The sequence below is a fragment of the Schistocerca serialis genome, chromosome 12 (assembly GCF_023864345.2).
Source record: "Schistocerca serialis cubense isolate TAMUIC-IGC-003099 chromosome 12, iqSchSeri2.2, whole genome shotgun sequence".
Lineage (NCBI taxonomy): Eukaryota > Metazoa > Arthropoda > Insecta > Orthoptera > Acrididae > Schistocerca > Schistocerca serialis.
The window spans coordinates 35,064,778-35,078,391 of record NC_064649.1 but is presented as its reverse complement, the minus strand read 5'-3'; the positions used below and the strand labels follow the sequence as shown (position 1 = coordinate 35,078,391).

The following is a 13,614-nucleotide window of genomic DNA, read 5'->3' as shown; positions in this document are numbered from 1 at the left end:
CAGTATAAATTTGAAAACGGAATACATCACGGAATAATGTAGATAGAGAGGTACAAATTGACACACATGCTTAGAATGACAAGGGGTTTTATTAGAACCAAAAAATACAAACGTTAAAAAAAAGTCCGACAGATGGTGCTTCATCCAGTCAGAATAGCAATAATTAGCATAACAAACTAAGACAAAGCGAAGATGATGTTCTTTACAGGAAATGCTCAATATGTCCACCATCATTCCTCAACAATAGCTGTAGCCGAGGAATAATGTTGTGAACAGCACTGTAAAGCATGTCCGGAGTTATGGTGAGGCATTGGCGTCGCATGTTGTCTTTCAGCATCCCTAGAGATATCGGTCGATCACGATACACTTCCGACTTCAGGTAACCCCAAAGCCAATAATCGCACGGACTGAGGTCTGGGTACCTGGCAGGCCAAGCATGACGAAAGTGGCGGCTGAGCACATGATCATCACCAAACGACGCGCGCAAGAGATCTTTCACGCGTCTAGCAATACTTTTTTTTTGTTCTAATAAAACCCCATGTCATTCCAAATCTGTGTGTCAATTTTTTCCTCTCTATCTACATTATTCCGTGGTTTATTAAGTTTTCAAATTTATACTGACTTTTTGAGCTCCCGGTATATAGCTCTTTATTGTGACCAAAACACAGCTGCAGTTGAAATGCACAAAGACAATTTTTACTAATGGTCTTTACAATGAATATTTTCTCTATTATGGTATATTTATGAAGCGTCAAGTGTATAGTACTATATGACTACTCAATTTCAGCAACTGACATGTATTGAAAGCCACTAATATTACGTGTGACAAGAGGACGGAAGTAATACCTCCGATATTCCTCCCCTCCTCACGGGAGGCAGTTAATATTAGTATCTGTTTCGATAGCTTAAATAAACTTGCATTCGATAATGTAACCATGCAGGCTCATAAAAGCCATATAATTTGTGTAAAAATTTCTTAGATCGTCGCTGAGCAGCGACCACCTGATATTTCAAACAATATCTTACGCGCCACAGCGCAGAATACGAATTGTTCATAAACTGTTTCGATAGCGAAATTTTGTGTTTCTTATTTTTGGACAGCTGAAGAATTGTAATCCTCTTCTGTTATCATAGTCCTGATATATTTTTTAAAGATGGAGGATGCATATGTGGCGTGGTCCGCAATCACTAATTAGTTATTATAAAATATTACTATTTTGCAGTGCTGTGTAACAATTTATGTGTGCATATAAGATGAAATATTGAAGATGTTAAAGGACTTTATTTAAAGAAACAGCCAGCAAGATAGAAAATTGAAATTGTACAGAGCCTATTGTTAGCAATAATGACTAATTAAATTGGTTATTGTGCTCTCAAATTCTGTAGTGCCTGCTTATTACTTAAAGTATTACCATGCTATCCATCTCCTATTAATGGCAAAAGTAATATCGGTGTTTTTATAGTTTTCATACAGCTAACAGGGACCGACTGCATGTCGGCAAATGTCGTAGTTAAGGCAGAAGGCGCATTGCCATTTACCTTGTTTGTGATTTGAATCCAATTTCTTTTAACGTGTGGTGTAGTATAGCAAAGAAAAGTTCCAGCTCTGTCTGGTCCCTTAGGCTTCTCTGTTCCTAGTTGCTATGTCTCATATCCAGTCATGATCGAACATGATCACGACACAAATAAATTAAGGGGCCTTGCGAACTCTGTTCTTAATCTTGAGAACGCTACGCCTTCTCCAAACGATTTGAGGTGACAAATAAACTATCACATACAGTACTTAAGTTTTTGAAAAGTCTTTGCTCTTCCAGGCAAGAAGTGGTGCAAAACTCACAACAGATTTCTGAATCTCCACAAGAGAATAATAATTTAATCACAATATAAATATATTTTTAAAAAACGCCATAATGAACATAGATATGTGGAAGGTATAATGATGCAGGTAAGGTTAGAGGAATTTTGAAGAATAAAAATAATAATGATAATTATTATTATTACCATAATCATAAAAATTATATTACTGAGTTGGTGCATAAGTTTGCAACGTTCCTCCATAAATTTAATAAACACAACATGTACACATGACAGACTTTAGTCATCAATAATATATTCTCCTCCACTGTTTATAAGAGTTTGCCAGTGCTGTGGTAACTTCTCGATTCTGAAATCATAGAAATCACGTGATTTTGAGGCGAAGAAGTCATCGGGCCATGTTCGGAGTGCATCCGAAAAGGAAGTTCCTTAGTGGTTGTTCGATAGAGAGTATAAAAGATGAAAATCTGAGGGCACAAGTTATGGTGAATAAGGTGGTTGTGGAATGACTTCCCAACTCAGCTTCTATGTCGTGTTTTTTGTTAGTCTAGCAGAATGTGGATGGCATTATCATCGAGTAGGATCACTTCACGCAGTGTTCCTGGTCATTGTTTTTAGATTGTGCCTGCAAGACGTCTCATTTGATGACAATAAATGTCAGCACTGATGTGTACACCTTGGACAAACAACTTTTAGTTCTGTACAGAGTTTCTGTTTCACCAGATGCGTAACATTGTCTTTTGTGGATGCATGCATGTCTTTGTACCAGGAGTTGCTGCTTTGTTTGGGCACAACCATTCCTTTCGTTTCCTCATGTTACCATAAAGACACTATTTCTTGCCACTGGTATCTACACAGGATAGGAATGGTCAGTGTTGTTAATGGGGCAGCTGATTATGAGCAAGCAGAGATGCACATATTGCCACCCACTGATTTGCATGATTTTTGGCTGAGAGCATGCAATACCCATACACCCAATTTCTGAACCTTCTTCATCGTGTGCAACTGTCACATGATGGTGGACTGATTAGAGTTTGTCACATTTACCAGTTCTCGAGTACAATGATGTGGGTCATTGTGGATTAATGCATTTAAATGATCTTCACTAAGCTTTGAAGGTCTTCCTGAACATGGAGGGTCACTAGTGAGAAACGATCCTCCTTAAAACAATAAAACTATTTTCTTTCTGTGCTCTGTGCAATGGTGTTATCCCTATACATGGCACAAGTGTTTCTGGTTGTCACCCCTCTACTGAACTGAAACAGAAGAATATGTCAGAAATGTTCCGATTTCTCCACTTGGCACTCCATTCCCTAGCATCCACAGCTCCACTCAGTATCTCCAAATGACAAAATGGGAAAGTGTAAACTGAAACAGCAACAGTGAACCACAAATAAAAAAATGAGAATTGACAAATAAACTCACAGCAAGTGGAATTCCAACAAGCAAAACAAAAAACACTGTGACCTTATGCAGAAAACTAATAATAAGAAATATATGTAAATGAAAGAAAAAAAGGGATTTTCACTTGATTAAAACAATTAGAATGTAACAAAAATAATATGTATAATTTTAATATAGCATTTGAGTTCACAAAATTGCAAGAAGTGTACAACAGAGCTTCTGGAGAAAGAACAACCAATGCTGGTGTGGACATCCTCAGCCACGTAGCTCCTTCAACTTTGCTTCTGACGGCAGCAATGTCGATGCAAGGCCACATGCTGCAAACAAGGGGAAGGACCTTCCATTAGTTTGTGATTCAGCATAGTGCAGTCGAGTGGCAAACGTTGTAATACAAGGCACAAAAACTGCCACTCAGTTTGGACTCATTGCCGAGGTTGTCCTACATGAAAGGCAAAGTAGGAAATATTCTATGTACCTGCTGGGAATGAGTGACAAACCACACAACTGCAGTGGTCTGTGTCTGGAGTAAAGCCTTCTGCAAAGCACAATTTTTGTGTGTGTGTGTGTGTGTGTGTGTGTGTGTGTGTGTGTGTGTGTGTGTGTGCATGATGAAAACAAATAAATACACTAAACTCTGACTAGTCGGGCCATTCCCTGCACATATGGGTGCCACATTGGGGAAGTGCCAGGTTATTGAAAGTGTGTGAAATTTAGTTTGAGTAGATAGAGACTGTGCTTTACTAAATCCAAAGAAACATTCATTTTCATACAAAACTTGGTTCTTGAGTGTGTACATATACAGCGCTATTGCCCACAATGAAAGATTTCCCGAATTTTTAGTTGTCAGAATGATGGTACCCAACAGTGGTGTGCTTTATCATGCAACTGGTTTACAAGCATTAAATTGCTACTTCATGTGTCTGGTTGTTGCATAATGTCTCCAGGAAGATGCTTCAGCAACAGTACTATGAGAAATTGTCACACTGTATATGCCCTCTTCTTAATCTCTTTCATCATTACTTTCCTTCATACCTTTTAATTATTTCTTCATCCATTAATGTCTCACTGATAACCTCTGTGTTGAGTGTGTGTAAGCCCATGTTAATGTTCAATCTGTTTCACAGTTTTCCTTGTTCAGTCACTTTATCAATTTCCCTACCTGCTGGGACCTTGCAGAAGATGTCAGTAGCCAACGATTCCAAATTAACTGACTCATTGCTGTCGCTCAGTGCTGGCTCGAGATCTGCATCAATGGCTGGCTGCACTTTCCCCCGGTCTTCATTATGGTAGTATTGTCCACTTTATGCCATGCTTCTGATGTTTGGAAAATATAGTTGTGTAAGTTGACTTCTTCCCACGCCTTCGACATAGACTTGGTGAATTCATTTTTGTATTAAAGTCACATCAGGAGGATCACTGGGTGGATTGTCAGTTGGAAGGATAGCTTTCAGAAGAACCTTTTTTTCTTCTTCAGCTTTTTTCTCACAGCAGCTACAAATGTTTTGTGTAATCACCGGGAAAATGTCCTTTCATGCTTCCTTCTGAGCTCAATTCTGCACTGGTAATCTATTTATGTCTATGTGGATGTTGAGGCCCCCAGTCATCATGAGTGATAGTTTATAACTCCCATTTGAATTACAACATGTCATTAATGTTATGTGCTGTTTCTGTTGGTTGTACAAACTACGTTGCTTCTCATTCTTGGCAGCTAAAAGCTTTGAGGGAAGCATTTTGTAGGAGATGGCCATTTCATTGGCATTGTACAAGGCATTAGCAGGTAAATATTCTTCCTTGCTTTTGTATCTTTTTCAATAGCTGACCAACTTTCCCCAGTGACCGTCAGTTGTTGCATGCTGTGTTGTTTTTTCTAGTTCAGCAGGCAAACCTCACTTGCTGGAGACAAGTTACTGTCACCAAGTTGTTTGTTAAATGCAACTGATTTTTCTTTATTATCAAGAATTCCTTTAATGCATTGTTGTATGAACCATCTTTAAACAGCTACAGCCAGTTCATTATGCTCACAGTTTTGCATAACCTTCCGTTTTCACAACTCACTCTCCATTTGAGTTTCATACTGTCAAATGGCATCAGTTTTCTTTTTGATAAATCGTTGCTCATCCAACATTGTCCTCTACAACAATGACTTTCTGCACAGAACCTTGATTTAACTTATCTAAAGTTTTGAGCTTTGCTTGAGATCTAATGTAACATGTTTCCTTGTAGAAGCAATGCTACTGAACTATAAAGAAAGCCACCATTTCAAACGGTATAGCATTGTTTAATATGTGTTAATAAACTAACAAACACTGCTGTGTACAGTAATTCATTGTTGTGCAAGTCACTTCTGCTTGAGTGACTAGATTCCAGAAGGGGGCCAGATTACTAAGAGGGCTAATCATTGAGGACAAGATTAGTGAGAGTTCAGTGCATTCTAATTCTGATTTTGTGTAAATACCTATATATCTTCTGTACGTATGAGAGTATGTGCTGGCTCTATGGTGTAAGCTAAAGGCCAACCAATTGAATCAAAACAAATGTCTCATCAAATGAAGGTAGTATCTTTTGTTAATTTCAATAATTTTTATTTATTTTTGGATTATTTTAATCAAAGTGTGAAAGAGTGGGAACATGTCCGTTGCCAGCCTGTGTCCCTAGAGGGGAGTATAAACAACAAGTGATTTCAAAAGTACCCAGAGATATCCAGTTGGAGTCATGTTCTCCTTTCTCAGTTTCTTAGTCTGCTGACTGTTTTAATGCCATCCTTCATCTTGTCCAATCCCAGGTAATCTTTTAACATCTATGTAACTACAACACCTGACATCCTCTTGTTTCTGTACTAAATATTCTACTATCCATCCACCACAACTGTTTTCTCCTCTACTGTTCCTTCCAGTGCCATGTCAACTATTGCTGGATGCCGAAGCAGATGTCTGGTTAACATGTCCTTTCTTTCTTATTTATCTTTTCATATTTTATCTAACCATTTAATTTTTAACATTCTTCAATAGCACTCTCTTTCAAACGCTTCTGGTTTCTTCTCCTCTGGATTTCCGATGGTCCACACTTCACTTCTGCACAACACTGTGCACCAGGTGTACATTTTCAGCCAAGTCTTCCTCATTTCTATATGTGATGTGTGCTAATCTACATCTCATATCTTTCTTGCTTCAAACCACCACGAGTAATCTTGTTCCCTGGACAGGAAAATTCATTCACTCCTTCCACTACTGTGTTGCTCACAGTCACGATTTTAAACGAGTCACTGCTCTGCTTTCTACCTCTCTTCGCCTCATTAATCTCTGCTTTGTTTCTTCTGAGGCTATGTTCTACACTCACCATTTTGTCAGTTTCTTTATGCAGGTTTTCTGAATGTTCCATACATTCAGCCACATTGGCTATGCCATCTATGATCATCAGCACTGGTATCCATTCCCCGTGCTCTCTTATTGCTCTTTCAAAATTTCCTTTCACTTCCTCTGTTGCTCCTTCCATGTCAAAGTTTTGCAACTCATTTTAGTTATGAACCGTGTTGGGCAGCTAATTTATGTTAATTACTTTCATTACTTATAAAAAAGCTTTTGACTGCAGCATTTGCTGTTAATATCAAAATAAATGATCTACACAAATGAAAATAGAGTATATTACAATCTATTTTTCTCTCAACCAAAAATGTCTATGTTGGACAACAGATTTACTGATTGCAGTTAATCTTTAAAAGATGCAATCATGAACCCTTGATTCAATAATAATGTCACAAGGGCAGATCTGACGTGTGTCACTGATTTTGGCCACGTTTTGCAAGGATATTCTAGACTGAAAATAAACAGACACGTGTTTTGGATTTTTACTAAACATGTCATAGTTTTTGAAGAAAATCAAGATCGAAGTCGATCATGGAAAATTCTATTTTCAATGCATAGCATTGAAGAATCATCTAAGAACAAACATATTGTATTAATATACAAGGTGATCCAACAAGGACTTTACAGCTTTAGAATCATGTAGAAATTTATTGAGATAACTGATAAAATTAGTAAATGTGTCATTTTGTAGCAAACAACCTCAGCTTCACATGAAAATGTCATGCGTCATTTCGGATCAATGTGACTACCATTTGTGGCGCAGCAAACATCCCACTGGGAATCAATTTATTCCCACATTAATTGCAGCAAATTGGGTGTAACTTGTGCAGCAGAAGCATGGATTTGATTTTTCAGATTGGCTAAATTGTTTGGTAAGGGAGGAACATACACTTGGTTTTTAATGAAATCTGAGTGAAAGAAATCCGGTGGTGTCAAGTCTTAGGAGCAAGGTGGCCACGCAATTGGCTCTCCACAGCCAATCCAACAATCTGGGAAGCGATTATTGAGAAAACTTCAAACTTTCCTGAGGAAATGCGATGGTGCACCATCTTGCTAATAGTAAACCATACCATCTCAGTCATCTTCGTCGATCTGTGGAATGAAAAACTTTTCAAGCATATCCAGACACCCAAAATATGCACCAGCAAAGGTAGCCATTTTGACAGTGCACTATGATCACACCCCTGGTGGTGGAATGGGGTATTGATGCACTACCAATCCTGTAACTTATCTACAGGTGTTGTACTTCCAGATTGCTGGTCTGTATTAGATTCATGGGTGTTTTCTCTTTCTATTTTCTTTTCCTTTTTTTCTCAGTGTATTTGATAATCAGATTTTTCTTTGCATTCTTTTTTTGAAATAAAACATTGGGAGATACATTTAATAACAAGTAAGTATATGTAATGTCTTGACAGATTGCTTAATCCTCACTGACTGTCTACTTGTGAGTGTTCTCACAAACAGTGGGGTGAAACTTATCATAGAAATAGGCAAGACAAATATATTTCTCACACCATGCACAATAGACAGACTACATCTCGCTGCACTGACATGATTTTCGATACAATGCCCATAGAGAAACATATCTATTTCAAACTGTTATAGTCAGATCTATTAGTTATTAATTTGAATGTGTACCAAGCACATAAAAGCATTTCTTTAAATGTACATATGTAAAACTGGTTACAGAGAAATGCATGAATTTAGATACCATCCACTCTGTCTTGTAATTCTGTACTCTGCTATAATATCACCTAACTTTGTAGCTATTCAATGAAATTCTTTACCTGTTTAAATAGCAAGCATCACACAGTTGACAAAGAGAGGTACATTTCTGTAGTATCGTTTTCACAGTCAGGTCAGTTGAGCACCATTATCTACAAAAATCCTATCGTAGTGCATCATGTAGCACAATTAAAAATAACTGTCAACATATTATACATACTTATTTGATTATTAATGTCACCGTCTGGTGTTTTATTTAAAGAAAGGGGAAGAATGGTATTCTCATTATCGAAATATTATCAGACACACCCTAAAAAAATATTGAATCAAAACAGAAGCCATGACCAAGAATCAAACACAGACCAGTGATTTGGTAATGCCCTGAGAACTTTTTTTTTTAAATTTTTTGATCTCATTTTGTATGTTATTGTTCTCATTTGATGTTGGCAGCATTTCCAGATGCTGCAATGGATGGGTTACTTAACAGTCATATACAACCACTCACCCAATGAAAGATCTGTACTCAAAGACTGGAAAGACACACAGGTCACATTAACATTCAAGAAAGGCAGAGTGAGTAATCCATTAAATTACAGACCCATATAATTTAATGTTGATATGCAGCATGATTCTGGAACATACTTTGTGTTTGAACACTGCCAGACACTTAAATTTGATTTGCAGAGTATCCACATAGATGCAGATTATGAATTATCTCGAAGAACAGTTTATTGACAAATAATTAACATGGACTTAGAAAACACCATTCTCATGAAAGAGAACTAGCTCTTTACTCACACGAAGTGTTGAGTGCTATCAGCAAGGTATGCATTTCCAGAAGGCTTTTGAAACTGTACCTCACAAGCGGCTTGTAATCAAAGTTGTGCTTATGGAATATCATCTCAGTTATCCAACTGGATGATTTCCTATCAGAGAGGTCACTGTTCACAGTAACTGATGTAAAGTCATTGGGTAAAACAGAAGTGATATCTGGAGTTCCCCAAGCTAGTGTTAAAGGCCCGCTGTTGTTGCTTATCTATATAAGTGATTTAGAAAACAATCTCAGCAGTTGTCTTAGGCTTCTTACAGAGGATGCTGTCATTTATTGTCTAGTAAAGTCATCAGAAAATTAAAACCAATCACAAAATGATTGAGATAAGATATCTGTATGGCCTGGAAATTGGTAGTTGATTCTAAATAATGAAAAGTGTGAAGTATCCACATGAGTGCTAAAAGGAATCTGTTAAATTTCAGTTACATGATAAATCAATCAAATCTAAAGCCCATAAATTCAGCTAAATACCTGTTAATTACAATTACGAACAACTTAATTGGAAAGAACACATAGAAAATGTTGCGTGGGATGCAAACCAAGGACTGCATTTTATCGGTGGAAAACTTGTCCGTCCTCTTTTGGAGTACTGATGTGTGGTCTTGGATCCTTACCAGACAGGTTCATTGGTTGATTTAGGGGGGGGGGGGGCAGGAGGAGGGGACCAAACAGAGTGAGGTCATCAGTCCCATCAGATTAGGGAGGGAAGTTGTGCATGCCCTTTCAAAGGAAGCACCCCAGCATTTACCTGAAGCTATTTAGGGAAATCACAAAAAACCTGTGTCAGGATGACTGGACAAGGGTTTGAACCATCATCCTCCCAAATGTGAGTCCAGTGTGGTAACCACTATACCACTCTGCTCAGTTTACCAGATAAAGGAGTACACTGGGAAAGTTCAAAGAAGATGTTTTGTATTATCACAAAATAGGGAAGAGTGTGTCATTGATATGATACAGGATTTGGGGTGACCATCATTAAAACAAAGGCGTTTCTTGTTGTGGTAGGATCTCCTCACAAAATTTCAATCACCAAGTTTCTTCTCCAAATGCGAAAATTGATACTGACCTACATTGGAAGAAACAATCATCATAATAAAATAAGAGAAATCAGAACTTGCACGGAAATACATAGATATTTGTTATATCCACATGCTGTTTGAGAATGTAATAATAGAGAATTATTGCTAAGGAGCTTCAGTGACTCCTATGCCTGCCACTTACATGCGATTTGCAGAGTATCGATGTAGATGTAGTAGACAGGGCCTGAATGCAGTGTACAACAACTAACTGACAGTCGTCATTTACAAGCAAAACCAGACTTGTGCAATGTCCCAGAGGTTGTCAGAGTGTCCCACTGAAGTCCCTCATGAAGCCTGGCTATCTCTGCCCACTATGAGTATCACTCTCCAGCAGCATTAGAGAAATTTTGAGCAAGTCGGTGAGATACGTGTACACAGCCATAGCGGGCCTTCACATCAACAATGACCTTTCATTCCTGTTGAGTAACATTTTCTTTTCTCAAACTAAAATAAATATGCATTGTACAAGAATGTTCTTGTCTAAAGGCGCATTGCCTATTCTCACTGTTTAGCTTCCCTAATATCGGCAAAACTGTCTTCTGCTGGTTCAAGAAAATGTCAGTTCTCTTCTGTTACTTTATAAATTTTTATGAACATATAGGATGACAACAAGTGTCAGGATGGTCCCTCAGGCCTTCACCTACAGTGGTCCTCTGGAAGACGTTCATGGCATTATCGTCTAGCGTGGTGTCTCCCTTTCCTATGACTGCAGGTGGTGAGGTATATAACGGGTTGGTTAATCTCCGGCTTATACCCCCCCCCCCCCCCCCCCCCCCACACACACACAACTCTCTAGCACGGATGTCTCAAATGATGCAAAAATAGTTTTGTGAAGTCCTTACAGTGTTTGCTTTGCTGACAATGCAAGTGTTATAACCAAGCCTAACTGAGTAATTTCAACCCACAAATATTAAATAATATTCCTTTGAAAATTAATGACTGTTCCACTACAAATGAACTGCCACTGAACTTAGAATAGACGGCAAATCATCGAGTAAAACTGAAGTGATATCAGGTGTTCCCCAGGGAAGCGTCCTGGGACCTCTGCTGTTCCTGATCTATATAAATGACCTGGGTGACAATCTCAGCAGCTTTCTTAGGTTGTTCACAGATGATGCTGTAATTTACTGTCTAGTAAGGTCATCCGAAGACCAGTATCAGTTGCAAAGCGATTTAGAAAAGACAGCTGTATGGTGTGGCAGGTGGCAGTTGACGCTAAATAATGAAAAGTGTGAGGTGATCCACATGAGTCCCAAAAGAAATTCGTTGGAATTCGATTACTCGATGAATAGTAAAATTCTCAAGGCTGTCAATTCAACTAAGTACCTGGGTGTTAAAATTACGAACAACTTCAGTTGGAAAGACCACAATAATAATATTGTGGGGAAGGCGAGCCAAAGGTTGCGTTTCATTGGCAGGACACTTACAAGATGCAACAAGTCTACTAAAGAGGCAGCTTACACTACACTCGTTCGTCCTCTGTTAGAATATTGCTGCGCGGTGTGGGATCCTTACCAGGTGGGATTGATGGAGGACATCGAAAGGGTGCAAAAAAGGGCAGCTCGTTTTGTATTATCACGTAATAGGGGAGAGAGTGTGGCAGATATGATACGCAAGTTGGGGTGGAAGTCATTAAAGCAAAGACGTTTTTCGTCGTATTTACGAAATTTCAGTCACCAACTTTCTCTTCCAAATGCGAAAATATTTGGTTGAGCCCAACCTACATAGGTAGGAATGATCATCAAAATAAAATAAGAGAAATCAGAGCTCGAGCAGAAAGGTTTAGGTGTTCGTTTTTCCCGCGCCCTGTTCGGGACTGGAATGGTAGAGAGATAATATGATTATGGTTCGATGAACCCTCTGGCAAGCACTTAAATGTGAATTGCAGAATAATCATGTAGATGTAGATAAAACACAGTACATGCAGTTCAATACTGCACACGGCCTTACCACATTGGCAGAAATGTAGGTCAGTAAATGAAAGAGAATATTCTAAAATCTTAGGTGCTTGCATTGCTAATAATATCAACTGGAAGTCAAATGTTACGGATCATCTCAAATGTGCAAGCTTTGCAACTTTTGCACTATGGGTGATATCAGATTTTGGAGATCAAAATGTAAGTACATAGACTTAGTTCTCCTATTTTCATTCACTACTGTCGTATGGCATTCTATTTTGTGGTAACTTGTCATTTAGAAAAAAGTGTGTTTCTTAGATAAGAGAATTTAATGAGGACATGTAATGCAGCAGAGGAGGGTAATATTTACTGTTCCTATTGACACCATGTCAACTAACATATTCAGTACCATAACGATGTATTCTATCTGTATGTTGTGTGCACTGACTGATTTAAGTATTCATATTTTTACGGTAGTGTGGATTTTAATTCAACTTCTGTTTCTCATTTGTGCAACTTTTATCCAATTATTTAATTTTGTTATCCAAATCTCCGACATGTTAATAGTGCTAACATCAACTATTAACATTTTCTCATACGAGATAAAATGCTTGCAACAGAACATACTTCATTCACATACAATGAAATTATGATAGGAATAAAATGTACAAAGTACACTGAGGTGACAAAAGTCATAGGACACCTTCTAATACTGTGTTGGACCTCCTTTTGCCCGAAACAGTGCAGCAACTTGGCGTGGTATGGACTCAATAAGTCATTCGAAGTCCCCTGCAGAAATATTGAGGTAGAATGTTTTTCAAACCAATCACGAACAACTGTGGTCTCGTGACATGACACATTGTCATCCACAAAAATTACATTGTTGTCGGGAACAAGAAGTCCACGAATGGCTGGAAATGGTCTCCAAGCAGCTGAATATAGCAATTTCCAGTCAATGATCAGTTCAGTTGGACCAGAGGTCTGAGTACACTCCATGTGAACACAGTCCACACCATTATGGAGCCACCACCAGCCTGCACATTCCCTTGTTGACGACTTGGGTCCATGGCTTCATGGGGTCTGCATCACACTTGAACTCTACCATCAACTCTTACCAACTGAATTTGGGACTCATCTGACCAGCCCACAGTTTCCCGGTCCTCTAGGGTTCAAGCGACATCGTCAGGAGACCAAGAGAGGCATTGCAGGCAATGTCATGTTTTAGGAAAGACACTTGAGTCAGTCATCTGCTGCAATAGTCCATTAAAACTAAACTTCGCAGCAGTGCCCTAACAGATATGTTCATCTTTCATCCAACATTGATTTCTGCAGTTATGTCATGCAGTGGTGATTGTCCGTTATCACTCACAACTCTATGCAAGCAACGGCGCACTGTCCATTATGAGTGATAATACCTGAAATTTGGTATTCTCGGCAGATGTGGATCAGAATATTGAATTCCCTAGCGATTTCCAAAATGGAATGTCCCAGGCGTTTAG

At 38.5% G+C, this 13,614-nt stretch overlaps 1 protein-coding gene across 1 annotated transcript in view; it reads right to left on the bottom strand.

Moving 5' to 3' along the window:
• Positions 1 to 3,417: 3,417 nt before the first annotated feature.
• LOC126428328 (synaptic vesicle glycoprotein 2A-like) overlaps positions 3,418 to 13,614 on the bottom strand; it is a 781,198-nt gene continuing 771,001 nt past the window's right edge. Inside the window, exon 12 of the mRNA XM_050090263.1 lies at positions 3,418 to 3,536. Within this exon, the coding sequence (XP_049946220.1) occupies positions 3,475 to 3,536 (62 nt within the window). The 3' untranslated portion in view covers positions 3,418 to 3,474. The remainder of the gene's footprint in view (positions 3,537 to 13,614) is intronic.